The 19,326-nt window shown below is 32.3% G+C and overlaps 2 protein-coding genes across 3 annotated transcripts; one reads left to right on the top strand and one right to left on the bottom strand.

Moving 5' to 3' along the window:
- Positions 1-1,009: 1,009 nt before the first annotated feature.
- LOC108345038 (NEDD8-conjugating enzyme Ubc12) lies at positions 1,010-4,251 on the bottom strand. Of its 2 annotated transcripts, none has more exons than XM_017583632.2 (6): positions 4,103-4,251; positions 3,627-3,739; positions 2,034-2,142; positions 1,792-1,870; positions 1,526-1,642; positions 1,010-1,448 (listed from the first exon to the last, which is right to left on the bottom strand). In XM_017583632.2, the coding sequence occupies exons 2-6, from the start codon at positions 3,733-3,735 to the stop codon at positions 1,311-1,313; spliced, it is 552 nt and encodes a 183-aa protein (XP_017439121.1). In that variant the 5' UTR covers positions 3,736-3,739; positions 4,103-4,251; the 3' UTR covers positions 1,010-1,310. The 2 variants fall into 2 exon arrangements, with proteins under 2 accessions (XP_017439121.1, XP_017439196.1); XM_017583707.2 differs by having other exon boundaries at positions 3,941-4,109.
- Positions 4,252-13,252: 9,001 nt separating this feature from the next.
- LOC108323772 (geranylgeranyl pyrophosphate synthase, chloroplastic) lies at positions 13,253-14,738 on the top strand. The gene has a single exon (XM_017556506.2). It carries the CDS (start codon positions 13,561-13,563, stop codon positions 14,653-14,655), a length of 1,095 nt encoding a protein of 364 aa, XP_017411995.1. The 5' UTR covers positions 13,253-13,560; the 3' UTR covers positions 14,656-14,738.
- The last annotated feature ends 4,588 nt before the right edge of the window (positions 14,739-19,326 follow it).

Here is a 19,326-nt window from a genome sequence, read left to right as displayed (position 1 = left end):
AAAGACTAGATTGACCGAATTGGAGAAAATAAAAGCGAAAATGAATAGTAATATTTAAAAATTGAAAACCCAAAGAGATAAAAATATCACCTCACGTCCAACATGATGCAAGAAAGACAATGACAAAGAGGACAAGGAGAAAGGGGTGACAGGGCCTTTGATGAGAAGCTCTTATTCTCTGTTTCGACTATGGGGAATGAATAAAAATGAAGTTTGCATAATGTTTAAGATAGAACGCAATTAAAGAGAAAGAAAAACAATAAAAGATATGATTCAATTAATGAGCATATAGAAACTATAAAAGAGTACTGTTTCATTTTTATTATAAATAGTTTAGTTTTATGTAGTTTAATATAATACAGTTAATTATAGTTTAGTATAATTAGGTTAATTTTGTTCATCCCTACTAATGGCTGAGTATGGTCTCCTTCATCTTCAAAGTTTTGACTGCATATGTGAAGGAGAGCAAAGCGCACATCTATATCTACTAAGAAAAACATGGAAGAGTGAGAGATCGATCCCAGATGGAGAAAGGTGAAAAAAAGGGCTGTGGTAACAAAATAGTTTGGGGAGTAGAGCAACATACGTGTGATCCCATCATTCAAACCTCGAATAGAGTCGTGATAATGAACCACAATGCTGAAACGAGCAGTGTGGTTACTCATATTTCTTATATTTCGGGGATATTAGATGAAAATATTACTATATAAATCAATTGAAAAAGCTAATTGTAACTCACAAAATGTGCATGGTTCATTTCAGCTTCTTATTTTCTTGACCTATATTTTTTTAAGAAAATTTGTATGCCTTTTTTTTCCCAACAATTGGTGACCCTTGTAATAACATGGTAGTGATCTCAGACTGAGCCCACAAACCAACTAGAAATATTCAAATTCCTCAAATTACTGACGCCACTACAGTATGACGTTTAATCAATGGTTGCATTTGATGGAAACGCAGCAAGGTAACTAAAACGATCAATCAAAGAACAATAGTCATGCAACTGCAATGGGAGCAAGCAGAAAGTATATATATATTATATATATATTTGACCACGGAATCCATTTTGTTTGGTCCACTTTAAATATCAAGTCACATTACAAAAGCAAGCACAAAAAAGTTACAGTAACGAATTGCTTGGCTTTCTTATGCTTGGTTTTGTTTGGGCTTATCATCGTGCTCCTCCAGGACAAATAGCAGCAACCGTTTTGAAAGAAAATGAAATTTTCGCAAGTAAATTTTACAAACCATGGACCTTTTAAGCAATGATATAATATTCCAACTGCGGAATTTAAGTTATGGAGCAAAGATTACATACAACGAGTGAAATAGGTTTGTCCCACATACCCACCAGCCATAGCCCTCCTCACATTAGACTCAAACAACTTCGGGTTCTCTCTCAAGACCGCAGCAGCTTCATGATTCAGGGGATCCTCATAATTTGGTTCCTGCCACGATAATTCAGAGATTATAATGTAAAAGTTCCAAGGATAGTAACCAAAATTGGCTAAAACCAGAGTCATACCGTGAAGAGATGATACAATCCGTAGATGACTGTGTTTATATTGAGAACAGGTTTCCAATCTTCTCGCAGGATGTTAAGGCAAACATTTCCTTCCAAGTCGATATTTGGATGGTAGACCTACGTGTATGGCATGACAAATTAAATTATGAGTTGTAAACAGACAAGGAAAATGAAAAATGTCACTAGCAAGATTAACACGTAAGTTTCTACATAAATAAAGTATGACTATATAATACCAAAGATAATCATGGTTTCCCAATTCCTACCTTTGTCTTGCACTTAACCTTTGGAGCCTCGTGTGGATAGATGGGAGACACTTGGAAAGTAAACAAAAATGTGCCACCCCTGTAACGAACAAACAAAAATAGAGGAGAAAAGGAAGTTCTCAGTTCATTTTCCTTTTACTTATGGGGTGGAGAACGGGGATGTAAATCCAATGAGATAGGTACATCCAATTTTCCAAGTTAAATACAAAAGAGATGGGCAGATAGTTTGGGAAGTTCCATACATGTAATAGCCATCATCAGGTTGGATTGAAACTTCAAAGTTCATCAGGTCATCTTTGCCATTGGGAAATCGTATGATACACGATGTTGGCAGATTCAATTCACTTATGTCTGCAAGAAGTGCACACCAATGTAACCCGAAAGCTCATATAACAGAATAAGATGGCAGAAACCACAGCCTCAAGTAATCTCAAAACAAGATCAATAATAACAACAAAAGCTTTATCCCACTTGGTAAGGTTAGCACCATTAGCTACATGAATGACATATAGTCTGGTTATAGACCAGATCTCATAGAATCTTTACCATGAAATTTCTATCAACAATTTCCCCCAATGTCTTTCTTGGTGTCCCTCTCCCCCTTTTCATAGGAATAAAAACCATACAATCAACTCGTGCTACCTGAACTTCCAAAGGTCTTTTTTGTACTAAGAACAGATACTCATTTATGTACTAAGAACAGATACTCATTTTAAGAGATATATCAGTTTACAACTTTACCAACACCATGGGAGAGTACACAAAAATCAGAGTATGTTAAAACAGCAAATAGCCAGATTAAATTCCAGCTTACCACATGCAGAAAAGAAATAATCTTCCCAGAAAAATCAATAATAAATTCAAAACTAAAACAGCTTCCATGAATACAGATGGAAGTGATATAAGCACCGAACAAGAGCACAAACAATCACCAGATGATTTTTCCCCTGTCAATTCACATAAAATCCAAAATACAATTGATCTGAGAAACTATTGCAGTTGTACTTTCAAGTACCACAGTTTTTAACAAATAAAAAAGGATCTTAACAAATAAAAAAGGATCCTTATAGTTAGATCCCTTAAAAGCTTCTAATTGTCATTTCCCTCAAAGTTTGTGCAATTCTTACTTCAGAATTAAAGCAATATCTAATACTGACAAATGCACAAAGATATTCTCACACAAAAACTTGAATTATTACACAGCGTGATGCCAAAAAACAAAATAAAATTATGCAATCCTGTCAAATGCATGAATTAGACTATTAGAACAAAAACTATAGTTTTTACACAACATAATGACTAAAAACAAAAATAAAACCACTTACATAAAGAAAGTAAATTAACCAATAATGTAAATCACTAAGCCAAAAGCACAAACAAAGTGGCAAGCAACTCATCTTCGGAAACAAGCTTCAGACATCATAAAATGCAAATTGTGTGGTAGATATTCAACATGTTCCCTTAAAAAAGTAACAACCTTTCTTCTTCAGTCCAAAGTCACTCAAACAAAACAAAACAAAAAGACTTACATATTGTTTATTATTTCTATCTCTTGTGATGAAAATCATAGATCAGAAAATTCAAACATTCTATTCCTACAACCAAATACATCAGTTCAGACTAAGTGAATCGACAAACTCCTTTTAACACATCCTTCTTCGTGCATGTCTAAAGCCCACAGAAGTCCCTACTCTGGTAATTAAAAGCTACATAAACTCTTTTGACGCATCAATTTTGGGTAGCACATGCATGATCGAATTGACTTGTGCACATAAAGCTTTGAGCCCAGCACACAAGTTTTAGCCATTTACAAAACAGAAATCATAGAGCTTAACCTTTGTGAAGACGCAACTCCCCAGCTGATTGCTTCTTAGCAGGTGGTCCTCCGCTTGCATTTTCTGCTTGCTCTCTCTGCTTCTCCTTGACTTTAAACAGTTTAATCATCGTTCTGCAAAGGTGACATCAACTCAATCATGCACAACATTTAATTCATCATTGCCCGGCAAATTAAAAACCACAACTTCAATCCAAAGCCAAAAAGCAAGCAGATCAGAATATTTAACAAGGACACAATTAAAAGGGGGGAGGAGGCAGATCGAAATTTTGGCCTAAGCCCAATATTTAGTTATCCCAAAGATGATAAACCTACATGTCTGGTTTCCAATAAAAAGGAATTAGGAAAGCGTGAAACCCTAAGAAACGAAGGAACGGAGAGGGAAATCTGAGGGAGATGAAGGGTGAGGAAGTTGGAATACAAATGAAAAGCTATGCGATGAGGAAGAAAGGAAAGGGAGTTTGAATTGAGAATAACCTGTATTGAGAAAAGTGCAGAGATTATTGAGAGGAGGAAAAGAGGAAGACGGAAGAGATTTGAGAGGGGTTTCGCAGTTGGCAGGTACCGCACACACTGCACTCGCACGCCGCAACTGCTAGCCTTTTTTTAGCTCAATTTTCCCATAAAAAGCCTTTCATTCTTTGGATAATTTTTTGGTGACGTCACCAACATGATGCATTCTAATTTTACATTCTGTCTAAAATCTCTTTTCAAATAAATAATGACAATACTTAATCATCAAACTTGGTTAAGTGGATGGGATTTATGTTTTGACCGTTAATGTATTGTAATTATAAAATGTAAATTAGACTATAAAATGTGATGTTATTTATGACATCTAATAACTTTTATTGTTCTTTTTCTATTCAACTCTCCTTTAAAACACTTTACTTTTTTTAGAAGATGCAAATACCTTTCTTTTTTTAGGATTCATAGCAATGGTGTCATTAATATCTGGTAACTGGAAAATAATACCATTTAATATATAGATTTAGGAAATCAACATAATACCATTTACGAAAAAAGTTATAAATCAACATCAACCCATCTTATACATTTAATATAGATTTAGGAAATCTATTAAAATCGTTTCCAAATTTCTAGACTTACAAAGTTTTGGAGTAGTGATTATATTTGGTAGTAGACTACTTACCATCTGCGTTTTATGTGTGAAAAATATCATATAAAATTATATTTAAATTGGTTTTATTAATCAATACATGACCTAAAGAGGATTATAACACTTAAATACCTGAATCAAAATCTTTAAAACAAAATATATATATAGAGAGAGAGGGGGAGGGAGGGAGAAAGAGGGAAAAGTGAGTTTTCCTTATAATTCAAGTTTACTTTGATGTAGTGAACTTTTTAAGTACATTTTTGTTGGCCTGTATTCTTTTTTATTTTTTCTTAAACTTTTCTCCTCTTCTCTATTTAAAAGTAACTAGTTTTTTTTCTTTTCCAACTATTCCCACTATATATATACATAGTTTGTAACACATTAAAACTTGAATCTGTTTATCTTTTGTTGTGCAAGATGAAAGTGTAATGAAAAGTGAACTGATCATTTCCATTTCTAACATACCAGTGCACCATGACCATAAATAGAAGTTGTGCTCATCAATGGTTAATATAAAGTACTTACAAGAATTCCACATCAACCACACTAACTCAATTAATAAGGTTGAGCATTATCTTCTACCAAAAATTTGCACAATTAAGAACTTAATAATTTGTGTTAACAGTGTCTTCTTTCTTTAGTTTTTGTTCTTTCTATTTATATGTCTAATCTTTATTGCATTGTATATATTCTCTAAGTTTTAAACATTTTTTTTATAAATTTGTTAACTTCTAATATTTTAACTTGGATTGACAGTAAAAAATGCCATTGCTTTGACCCTATTCCTGATAACGAATTTTGTGATCATTTTGAAAACAAAGCATTTGGTTTTGAGTAAAAATGTCTGACAAAAATTCTCATTAAATTATTAAAGAATAAAGTTTGTACTCAAATTGAGAAAAGATATATTAGATTTTAGTGAAGTTGAAATAAAAATGTTATCAAATATATTTTTAGAATATTTTGTCAGTCAATATTTTCTGAATAAGGAAGAAGCTTATAAGTTTTATGAAAATTAGCAAAAACAAATGAGTTTTGAATTTTAAAAGAATGATTTACTTAAAAAAATGGAAAAATAAAAATACAGGATTTTTGTTGTTATTATGAAGGATTTTCAAAGAAAAATTTTGTTAACTCATCTAAGTATCAACATAATAGGATATTAAAAATGTTGATATTATAATGTGGATATAAGAGTGCTGTGAGAATCAAATGAATAAGTACTTCGATATTTTTTTATTTATTGCCAAAAAGAAAAGTAGGATATTTGGGGGTGTCTTAGTCTTTATAAATAGTTATCATACACCATTAGATACTAGTAGAAAGTAGTCACAAATCCAAATTTCTATCAAAGTGCACTGGGATGGTATAGATTACAATAACTTTCAAATGAATAAAAAAATTCCCTGCCTACAATATCTACTTAAGATACACCTCATTTAATCTTGTAGATACTTTATATTATTTTATGTATCATCACATTGTTTCAGTGTATTAATCCCTTATCTTTAAATAAAAGTAGATTTTTTCTAAATGCATATGCATTTTCATTTCATATTTTCTCTAGTCTTACTACCTGTATTTTCCTAATAATACTCAAACACTTTTACTCTTCTTCTGTAAGTTTAGTATAATAATTATCAACTTTGTACTACTTATCCTTAGTGTGACTTTTGACAAGAAAAAGGATTTAGGTCATATGCTAAATATCACAAATGATTATTATCCATATATTTTTTTTGAGCTCTAAATTACTAAATTGTTTGAAGTGATTTACTACTTGTCTATGTTGTTCTAAAATTGTCTCTATTCATCTATTATCCATGTTTTACACTATAGTTGCAATCTTACAAGAAAAAAGTAGATATGACACACTATTTTATTCACCTTAGTACACATCACATGTGCATCGTTGTCTAGTAAGATTTTCCTATGTTTCAAATTTTGCTTAGTTATTAATCTCTTCATAATTACCCTTCAAGTTAAATATTTGACCGATGACAAATCATTAATTATCCAAAATAGTCTAAAGAAATCAATATCGTCCCTTTATTTTGCTACTCGACAAGTTTTCATAAGCTGATTTTGACAGTGGGCATTTCCCACTACATCACATCATTTCCATTCATCTTCCCTTTTCAAATTTGGAAATCTTAGTTCTAACTTTACCATCAATGTTGATATATGTGGTTTTTCACACTCAAACCATGTTCTCCCTCATCACTCACACTATTTCCATTTATTAACATTCCACTAACTCAACTCCATTGTCCATCATCTTCCATAACCAACCTCCATTTTCACTAGGCCAATAAAATAAATAACCTAATGTTGTTGATACCCAACCTTCCTTGTTCCTTAGATTTGCAAATATTCTTTCACTTTACCCATGTTATTTTTCTATCCATTGCTTCATACTACTATAATAAGTCTCTTTGTAACCTTATAATAGCATTGCATACACTAGATGAAACTTTAAAGAAGGAATAGTAAAATAACGGGATGGTTTTAAAAACATACTTAATTAGACATATTCTGCCATAAGAACCTACCTTTCCATCTAACTAGTTTTTTCTTAATCTTATTGACCATATTATTACAAAAACTTAACTTTGTTGGCTTTTCCCCAAAGGTAAGCCTATATATACAAAAGGTACACTAGTAATAAAACAATGTAAGAGTTATGCAAAACATTGTAATACGTGGACCTCAATTCTTATTCCTAAAATTGTAGTTTTGTGAAAATAAATCTTTAGTTCGGACACGAGTTTTAAACATCTCAAAATACACTTTATGACTATATATGTGGAAAATTTATAAAATATTTTTCACATGTTAATTTATATGAAATTATGATCATAATTTGAATCAATTTTTAACTTTTGTATAATTCATATTTTTCCTTTGTAAAGTGATTCATATCACGACAATGATTTTATCCTTCAAATTTGAATCACATTAACATGAATGGATAATATTCCTAAAAAGGATATACTCTCACATCAATCATAAAATGTTTCGTAGCTTTCATAGTACACAAGTTTGGTTAGATTTAGACTTTGATATGAAAAATTATCCTTAGTTTATTTAACAATCATTCAACACCTTACCATTAAAACCCTTATTAGTTTGTGTCCATCTCTCATTCATCAACTTGCGACTTTTCATATAAGATTATACGTGGACTCATATTTATCTACATTTTGTACTCCTTTAATGTACTTCATGTAACAATTCACAATTATAACAAGTATATTTTAATATATATTTTTCTAATATCATCTATCAAATCATTATTATATATCTTTTCAAGACACATATATCATATCAATAAGATATATCTAGAACTTTCATTTTTTATTAGCATCAAAATACCTTCCATAAATTTACACCTTTCATACTAAAGATAACTTTCAACATCTTTAATTAGCGACTAAATTTTTCATCTTTGCATTTTGTTACAAATATTCAAAATATTTTACTAAATTATATATATATATATATATATATATATATATATAATATGGTAAGAAGTCATAAATATATTTATAAATAATATTTATGAAAACTCTCATATTTTCAAAATTATAAACATGATATAAGAAAGTCACTCACGTGATGCATTATATATCTTGAAAACTTTTCTATATCTTAGTATTCTAAGAAACAATCGACTATTTTGAGAAGTTAATCCAAAATTGAATATACAGTTACTACCATTTGTGAAAGACAATGATTTATTTTTTTGTTAAGTGTTTTGAGAGTCATCTACAAAGAACATGTTCTACTTTTTTGTGATAACCAATCTGTCATTCAAATTACATTAAATAAAGTTATGCTTCAAATTGCATTAAATCAAGTTATCAAGTTATGCATGAAAGAACTAAGTACATTGAAATTGATTGTCACATTATTAGAGAAAATATCAGTGTTCTTAAACTTTTTTCAATTTCCATCAACATATAACTAGTAGATATTCTGACCAAATCTTTATCTCTTATTATGTTAAAAAAATATTTTCTCCAAGCTAGGAATGTTTGATTTGTACATCCAGTTTGAAAGGCTATTAGCTTTTATGTTGTTTTTTTGTGTTATTTTTATTTGTCTAGTAATGTTTTAGTTTATGGGGTCGAGGTCAACTCTTCTCCTTGGTCTACTCTTCCAACTCCAAGCACAGGTCAAGATTCTTCCTTTGCTTCATGCTTACACCATTCGATCAAACTAGAGAGTTACCTATAAAAGGCACCCAATATTAAAGTCAATAAGAATCAGACAATATTAGTAATAAATGCATAATGAAAGTAAACAACCTACCACAATACCTCAAATTTGTATTTATAGATTTTGGAATGGGTTTCAGATTAACATCGGCCTAATTACGACCCAACTAGTAATAGTCTTGTTTAGCTTTAACGTAATCATCCTCAACATTAATCTTTGTTTAACGAGATCGCTCGGTTAACCAATCGACTCTTTTGGGGTTTCAGGTTGATAGAATTGTCCAGTCTTCTACTGACTGAGTAGTCATACTATACACAGGCCCCCCAAGCCTGAACATATCCTTGCACCTTGATATGCAAAGGGGTTTTTGAGTGCGAGAAGGTTTCGCACGTTTTGAGTAGGATAATAGGATTTCTATGTAGTTGCTCAATTTGAAATGGTTAACTACGTGGGCAGTTACTTCGTAATTGTGGCAGTTGCAGGAAGTTATAATCGATGAAAGTGGGACACGCAATTTTTCGGGATTCATGTGCTCATTGAAACAAACTATTAGCTTGAAACCCCAAAAGAGTCGACCGATTAATCGAGTGGTCGATTTAAACAAAGATTAATGTTAAGGACAATTACGTTAAAGCTAAGCAAGATTATTACTAGTTGGGTTGTAATTAGGCCGATGCTAATTTGAAACTCATTCCAAAATCTATAAATACATGTTTGAGGTATTGTGGTTGGTTCTTTACATTCATTACGTATTTATTGCTAATACTACAGGATTCTTACTGACTTTAGCATTGGAGTGTCTTTTGGAAGTAACTCCCTAGTTTGATCGAACATGTAAGCATGAAGCGAAAGAAGAATCTTGACCTATGCTTGGAGTTGGAAGAATGGACCAAGAATAAGAGTTGACCTCGACCTCCTAAACCCAAATAGTTTTATTCACTTATAAATGTAAAAAAATTTATACATGTATCATTACTTCTTAATAAAATTTCTTTTTGTCCATGATTTTACTTTTCCTCGTTGCTTTCTCTTTTGTCTCATTTTTCTACTTTGCCTTATCACACATCCAAGGTTCATCATTTTCATTATTGTATCAAGGTTTTGATTTTAATATCATACATTTTCATGCTACATACATAAAAACATTGAATTAGATTTATTGATCAAATATGTAAAAGTTGTCAATTTTAAGACTGTGAATAAGAAATGTTGTAAATAAAAGCAGGAAATAGGTGTAATCAATATTTTAGCGAGGTGAAAATAATAGGAATAAAGGGATTGCAAGTAAGATAAGTAGTAACTATTGATACATAATTTATCTTCCTAAATGATATTTTCTCATCGGAAACCTAATTCTCTTCTCTTCAATTTCTTAAGAAAACAAATCAAATATAAATATGAAAAGGTAGATTTATTGGGTATAAAAGTTTGATAATGGAGGAAATGTATATTGTTAAGAAGTGGACTTTAAGTCTAACTCAATCCCACAAAATTGGCTTGTAAGATGAGGTTTGCACCCACTTATATATATAAATTGACCTTATATCTAGTCGATGTGAGACTTTCAACACCCCCCTCATGTCGAGGTATAAACATAATCTCGAGCGTGAGATTAAAAATTAATGGGTGGTCCGATAATGGCCCGATAGCAGGTGGAATAACATGTCTAACAAACAACAAATATCGCTAGGATAGGCTCTAACCATAGCTTTAATATCATGTTAAGAAGTGAACTTTAAGCCTAACTCAACCCCACAAAATTGGCTTGTAAGGTGATGTCTACACCCAAATATATACTCTAAATTAAGTGGGTTTTAAACTAGTCGATGTAGATATAATAGAAAATAGAGAGAATTTTTTTCTCTCTTTACATAAACCATGGTATGTGAATGTGCACTTCTTTGGGAGAAAAAGGGACAAAGGCTTTTTGTGAAACTTTGACTACTTGTGATCATGATAGAAATTATTACATATACTTAAGAAGACTACAATTATCTCCAAAGTAGTAAGTAAAAAAAACGATAGACATTAACAAAGAACAAAAAGTGCACTCATTATGATGCCCTATCATCCATTTTCATATTCGTCAATCTATTAGGGTGCGTTCACTTTACAAGATTGATTTTGGGGAGAATGAGTGGATGAATTTGAGAATGAATTGATTATTGTTTTTTTGAGAGAATTTGAAGGTTAGTGAGAGTGGATTTAGAAGTAAAGTTTGTGAAAATTAGTATAGGATTTAACCGATGTGATAGATTAAAAAAAATTAATTGGTAGAATTGAAGATTACCAAAATGTCCCTAATTATAAAAGTAATATAAAATAATAATTGTTAACGTTATATTTAATTGTAAAAATGTTTATAAGGAGAAAAAAATAAAAATTAAGTTTTAAAAAATAAAAATTAATTCAAAAATATAAAAAAGTGGTAATTTAGTAAATTAAAATAATTATTTTTAAAATATAATTTAACGAGTCCCTAACATAGTATTTTGGATGCTTAGCCGTCATTATTCCTCAACACAGGAAGTTACTTCTAATACCCTCGTGAATAAGTAGTAAGGAAGCTTCCTGAGGTAATAGATGATAATTTATAAGACACAAGCATCATGTTTTTTGTACCTCAAGCAAAGATGCTCTAATACCATAGTATAATAACAAATTCAAAGATAGTAAGCATTGTATGTTGGTTACACAATACAATTTACCACCAACCTTGGAAACGCATCAGCGCATAGAGGGAAGCATGAAGGAAAGGTGTGCAGGCTTGTGGAACCGAATAAATCACCATGGAAACCAAATACAAGCTTACGGGAACCGAATACAAGCATCAGATGCATTTGTTCTTTCAACTAGAACCAATTACCCGAAAATGGGAACTGAATACAGCGCCCTCAAAACCGAATACAACTCTTCTTCAACTCCTTCTTCAAACTTTGTTCTTCATCTTCAACATGGTATTTTACAAAGTATGTAGGACAAATATGACATTTCAAACGAAATCACTCCAAATCTTAGATTATTACTAGGTGACCAGAAAAGTAGATATATCCAAATTCATTTAAATTCATCTTTGAAAATCTATTCAAACGAACATGTTGCATCTCGCAAATCTATACTAAAATTTTCTCATAAATAATACAAAATTATTCATATAAAATCTTTAAAAGAATAATTAAAAAAAGTCAGGTGTTCTTTGAGTTCAAGAAGCTTTAGAGGTTCTTTACTCAAAGCTTTAAGATTATATTTCTTCATATTATATTTCTTCTAACAAGAAAGTTTCAACACATTTTTTCTTTAAAACTTAGGCACAAGGTACGAGAGAAATAACATACTCTTAATTTAATTGTTTTCATTCATGCTTAAGTTGTTGTAATGTTTTTAGTATTTGTTTTTTATACATTTTTTTATGACCACATTATATTGGACACCTTCAAGCCTATAATGAATATACTTAGGTGAATATCAACATCTTTCGATATTAAAAACAAATTAAGAAAATGTTAGGTCGGTTGATTTGAACCTAATACTATGTTTCATGGTCCCAATTTTTTAAATTATATATATATATATATATATATATATATATATATATATATATTTGTGTGTGTTATCACATAAAGTAATTTTAAATAATTAATTGGAGAAGCTAGTAGTTTATAGAGTTGGGTGACTTTATTTACTTGATTTTTGTTTCATGACATGTTACTTTGGGATACATATTAATTTGTGTTTGGATGCGTTTCAATATAAATGTTTTTGGAGAAGTTCACAATGCTGGGCAAAAAGATGAATGAGCACTGTCTCTTTTTGTAGCCAATGCCATTGACAAAGAGACTGCCAGTGGTGGATAAGGTGACGTTATTAGGATGAAAACAATGTTTCAACTTGTGGACAACAGGGAATAACATTGACATCTACACCAAACCATATAAAAAGAAGAAAATTAAATAGAAAGATAGCATATTATTTGATTATTTTCGTTTATAATTAAGAGTGGAAGGTTTCATAATTAATAATATAAAGCATTTTATACGTATTGATGAATGAGGAAATATAGGGATATTTAATGAACTGGTATTTGAAAAGAAGATGAATGAGTGATATTCATTCCCCTTTGCTGTGGTTTCTTGCAAGTATAGGATAAGTGGAATCACACGTCAAATAAAAGGAAATAAATTGGTTTAAAAGAAATGGAGAAAAAGTTGATGGAATTGACACGAGGCAGTGAAAGGAGGTGACAGAACATAAAGGGAGTGAAATGGAGGTAGGCAATAGATAGATATATAGATAGATGATAGTTTATGCTCTCTGCTGTTGTAGTTGAATCTCATCTCATATCCTAAGATCCGAATAACCAATCTAAAGTAATTGAGTAATTGGTGCAAGTGGAACCCTTTGCTTATCCACTCACCACTCACCACTCACCACTCGCCATTCACCACCCCTTCTATTCTTTTTCCTTCGCCCACTCTCCTCCCTCCAACACTCGTTAAGCCACCCCAATGCAATGCATAAACTCTCATAGTTCTTACCAAAGCCCAAACCTTTCAATCTAACTCCCCTAACCAAACAGATTCTCACAACCCCCACCATGAGTGCCGTTAATTTTAACGCATGGCTACACCCCAGCTTCACCAGATCCAGATCCCCAACTTTTCTATTTCACGGCCTCACCAACTCCCCCATTCCCTCCTTCATCGTTACCAAACGCCCAAGAGATAAGCTTTATTCCTCCTCGCCTTTCACAGTCTCCGCAGTGCTCACCAAAGAGGAGACTGTTGAGACGGAAGAGAAGCCGGCGTTTAACTTCAAGTCCTACATGGTCCAGAAAGCCGACGCCGTCAACCAGGCGCTTGACGACGCCGTTCCGCTCCGCGAGCCGCTGCGGATCCACGAGGCCATGCGCTACTCCCTCCTCGCCGGTGGGAAGCGCGTGCGCCCCGTCCTCTGCGTCGCCGCCTGTGAGCTCGTCGGAGGGGCCGCCTCCACCGCGATGCCCGCTGCCTGCGCCGTCGAGATGATCCACACCATGTCCCTCATCCACGATGACCTCCCCTGCATGGACAACGACGACCTCCGCCGCGGTAAGCCTACCAACCACAAGGTCTTCGGGGAGGACGTCGCTGTCCTCGCCGGCGACGCGCTCCTCGCATTTGCCTTCGAGCACATCGCCGGGGCCACCGTCGGTGCCTCCCCCCCTCGCATCGTCCGCGCCCTCGGAGAGCTCGCACGAGCCATCGGCGCCGAGGGACTCGTCGCCGGGCAGGTGGTCGACATCAAGTCCGAGGGGCTTGACGACGTTGGCCTCGAACGCTTGGAGTTCATCCATCTCCACAAGACGGCGGCCCTGCTGGAAGGCGCGGTGGTCCTTGGCGCCATCCTGGGCGGTGGAACGGACGAGGAGATTGAGAAATTGAGGAAGTTTGCCCGGTATATAGGATTGTTGTTTCAGGTGGTTGATGACATTCTGGATGTTACGAAGTCTTCTCAGGAATTGGGGAAAACTGCGGGGAAGGATCTTGCGGCTGATAAGGTTACTTATCCCAAGCTTTTGGGGATTGAGAAGTCTAAGGAGTTTGCTGCCAAATTGAACAAAGATGCTCAGGATCAGCTTTCTGGCTTTGACCCTGTCAAGGCTGCTCCTTTAGTTGCTTTAGCCAATTACATTGCTTATAGGCAGAACTAGATTGTTGAACTGTGTCACAAATTAACAATTGTTTACAAAATTTAGATTTATGAAGCCATTCTATATGCTTACTGCACTGCAGCTATGGATTATAATAATCCCCTTGCCCTTCCTCTTTCTGCCTTACTCGTCAATTTTGAATGATGAATAAGTATTATATACCTGTAATTTGTAATTAAGTATTATATCCTTTTTCGTATATAAGTGTAAAGGATTTTTATACTAATCACACATTGCGAAGTCTGTGACTTTCACATTGATTTGTTTCAAAGTCAATCTGGTTGTAAACGTTTCACTTAGGTTCTGTATGTAGATTAGACTCAGTCTGTTTTTCATTTTTACTGCTTGTGAAGATTAGTTTTGGATGTTGAATATTTTGTCTCAGGAGTTAAACTAGTGAGATGAGTTTTGCCTGATCATGTAAATGTTTCTCTGATGGCTTTTGAGTGTTTAACTGATATGGAATAAAATGGAGCTTATTTTATTTTTTCCATTTGCTGTTGTCTTTGGTTGCCGTGTTGAGTTTGAGTCTGAAAAGAATTTGATTTGCGGATGCTGTGTTGGGATAATTGAAGCAATCAGTTTTCAGCAGAGAAGGAATAGTCAATCATGTCAGTGGAGGATGATGAAGCAATCAGTTTTATATTTAACTTTGGTTCATCTATTATATAATATATTATCGTAGGTATGCAATTAAGTGTCATCAAATGAAACACTTCTATCTTGTTGACTCCTTAATTTTTTAGATTCTTTTAAGCAAAATGACCACATGAAATTTGCTATCCTGAAGACAAGTTTGTTCTTACTGCTTTTACAACATAAACCCGTATCAGATGCTCCACAATTGTGCAAGTTATTCAGATGCTGCAAAGAATGGAATTTTAAACTTATTAGTTTAAATTTGTCTTTTACAAATTAGTAAACAGAGCACGATTTCTAAATCAAGATCATCTGTTAATTGTGGCTGACTTTGAAGTTGTATTCTCACTGGATGTTACTGGAATGTATTGTCAGGCAACCAATGGAGTTTAGGTATGCAACAAAATAAGTTATTGGTTAGTCTCTTATTATATGACAAACAAAAATTTGAGTTTGTGTTGAAAGTGGTTATGAAAACGTAGTTTCTGAGGTGTCTTGGACAAAATTGCTTTGGAGAACTGATTGTATCTTCTGAGAGAAAGAAGCTGATTCGCGAGTCCTTTTGACTCTCGAGTAGTGGTGGAACCTTGTGCTTTTGGAAGCTATTAATTTATTCTCCAATCCATCCCTGGCACTTGGAAGCTATTAATTTAAAAAGTGTCTTTTATCTTGAATGTTAAGATTAATGGTGCACTATATGCCATTGATTGAACTTTATACTAATGTTAACCTTTCGGTCCGTGCATTTAAGCATTTAATTTTGTCATTGTTCATTAATATATATAATTTGGGTCTGTCTTGTCTATATGATAGTCTGATTCATTTGCAAAGGAGCTTGATTTGCATGAAGATAAAGTACAAGCTAATACATCCATCATGGACCAATTAGCACCTTACACAGCATGGACAACTTCTTCATTGAGTAGACACAAGAGCGTTTTAATGCAGCACTGATTCGTGATTGGCATGACACGCCACGAGAAATTTTGATGTCCGCATTTTTCACCAGTTTTGTGTTGCCAATAATGTCTCGTCAAGACCCCATATGTAACAACCTTATTCTTGGATTTTATGTATTTTGATACCTTGTCAAAATCTAGACATGAATCGAGGGAGCTTTTACGTTAATGTTGATTGGATGATGCATAATTTATTGAAACAATCCTCCCTTCACTTCACCCATTTCTTCCTGCACCTTTCATTTTACACATTTGTCTTTTATTTATTAAAATCAAATAAAAATTAATGATGAGTTAATGATTTCGTAACTACCAACAACCCTAAATCTCCTTTTGTTATCCTACATGCACCCCCTTCTCTCTTCTTATTTTTTGACTTTAAAATAAAATAACAAACAAATCAAAAAATGAAAAATATTCCAAAAACATATTCAATATTATTTAATCATAAAATATAACATAAAAATAAAATTTACAAAATATATAAATATAAAATGTTAACAAAAAAACTATATAAACTATTAACCAAAATAAATTAAATATACTAACATAATATTTCATACATATATTTTTAAAACAAATTTAATACTATAAATAAATATAAAAAATAATAAATAATATAAAGAAATACAATTTATAAATTTTAAACAAATTTAATTAAATATAATAAAAGAAAATAAAGTAATTAAAGAAACCCTAAAAAAGCAAGTGGTGCAGCTCCAAGTGGGGCCACCATAAACCGCAGGTCGAAGTACGGCTAGCCTCATCCGCAGTTCCAAGTGCACGCCAACCGCAGGTCCAAATGCGGCGACCCGTCAACCGCAGCTCCAAGTGCGGTTCTCATCCCTCCCAACCGCACTTCCATGTGCGGCGTCCGCAGTTCCATGTGCGACGGCGCCTGATCTGCAATTCCAAGTGCGATTAAGGTCCAGAGATCAGAAACGAAACAAACACATATTTTATCACACTCAAATCATGATCTTAAGGAAATCTGCCCTTAAGAAGAAAATTACATTGTTGCACCAAAAAAACTTAAAAACAAATAAAATTGATTATGATGGACGAGGAGAGGAGTGAGGGAGGACAAAAAAATGTGAACTTGAAATGAAATGCGACAAGGAGAGGCAAGGAGAGGCAAGGAGGAGGAAGAGGTGTAGGATCTACAAAATAATCTTAAATGCGATAAGGCTGAACTCAGTTAGAAAGGAGTGCAGGGCTGGTGCTTCAATTTAATCATTAAATGGATCAGTTTTTTTAAAGTAAAATATTCTTTCTGATAAGGGTAGAGTTGTAAATAAAAAAAAGGAAGGAGAACCCTCTAATTTTTCATGTGATGCATTTTAACTAGACCAGCACTCCTATTTGTAAAAAAATGATAAAGTTCACAACATGCACGTTGAAAACAATTAAGAATAGAATGTAAACTATCACTTACAATTTAAAAAGACTCGTTGACCAAAACTATTGGTAGAAATAGAAATGTCACCAACTTTTTAAATTGTATGATTATTGAATTAAATTTATTATAAATTTTAATTTTTTATGAAACTTAAATTTTTATCTATTGACTTTTTTATTTTATGATTTTTTATATATTTTAATCAATCATAGAATATATGTTAAATAATAAGATGCTAGTGGGCAACTAAGATAAGTGGCGTATACGAGGGGGCATGTCTTCCAATCAATGTACCATTAATTCTTCAAAAAGATGGTTTACTGAGGCAATTAGACAAGACGAAACGGATCACTAATTTTCCAATTTCTCAGTTTGTTAATTTGATTGTATTTTACTTTCAATATATTTATGCTTTCTAAAATAAAATAGCAAATTTGTGTTGTAATTTGTTAACTATAAGATTATGTAATTTATGTATAAATGTGGAAAAAAATTGAAATCATAAATATAACAACAATCATACAAAAATAAATCATGACATGTTTATCTCTTCTTTTTTCTTTGTTTTGTTAATTTTTTTATTACAAAATGTTTAATATGTTTTTTTTAGAAAATGTTTAACAAGACAAAAATTACAAAAATAGTTCACAAAACATTGGTTGGTTTGATTCAAATTTTTTGTTAAATTTAAATTCAAATTGTATATTTGATTAAAATGAGTATTTAATGAAAAATAAATCAAACAAAACTGTGAATTCTTGTAATTAAGAATATCAAGCTAAGCTACCTTAAAGGCTCACCATAGACTTAAGCTTAAACAAGTCAAGTCAACTCAATTTTATTTTATTTTATTTTGTTAAGAAAAAGTTTATAATCTATTTCACCTATAATGGATTCATACGTTATTAAATAGATTGATTTACTTTATACATATTTTTTTCTCTTAACGATTGGATTACACTTAAAATGAATTCCCTAGTAACACAATTTGAATTTATTTTAAACTCTTGCCGTAATATTTCATACTATTTATATTTAAAAAAAATTCTTTGTTAATTCAAGACGTCCACTAGAAAAAGAAAATAGTTTAATTAATAATTTGTTTCCAAAGGTTGGTGTTATATTATCTTTTTTACATAATTAAATTTCAATATTTATTAAATAGGATTATTTAGTATTTTCTTTTAAATTAAGACTAACGGTTTGAAAGTATCATATGTTAAAATCTAGATTTTTTTTTTTTACTTTGAAACTCCTCTAATTTTATTATTTTTGTTTTTTTTCTCCCTTCACCTTTATTCATCTCCCTCCACACTTTACTGTGTTTTTCATTGTATATTCGTTTTGCACCATTTCTAGATAATAGAACATCATCTACCAAAGGACACTTTTTCCAATTAGAAGTCCTAAATAATCCTCTCACGAAATCTCTCACCCCATATAAGAATTAACTCCAGAAAAAACAATTCAAAATAAAATGAGGTAGAGAGAGAGAAAAATTAAAAAAAAAAATCATAAGAGTTTCAAGAAAATGATCTAGATTTTAACATGTAACACTTCCAATTACATCAATTCAATAAAACAAAACAAATTGACTCTATTTATCAAATATTGAGACCTAGTTGAATAAAAAAAATATAAGAACAAAATACAACATCATTGTATCACAAGAGT

Source organism: Vigna angularis, chromosome 1 (genome assembly GCF_016808095.1).
Source record: "Vigna angularis cultivar LongXiaoDou No.4 chromosome 1, ASM1680809v1, whole genome shotgun sequence".
NCBI lineage: Eukaryota > Viridiplantae > Streptophyta > Magnoliopsida > Fabales > Fabaceae > Vigna > Vigna angularis.
The sequence above is the reverse complement of the archived record's forward strand: the minus strand, read 5'-3'. Positions and strand labels throughout refer to the sequence as shown.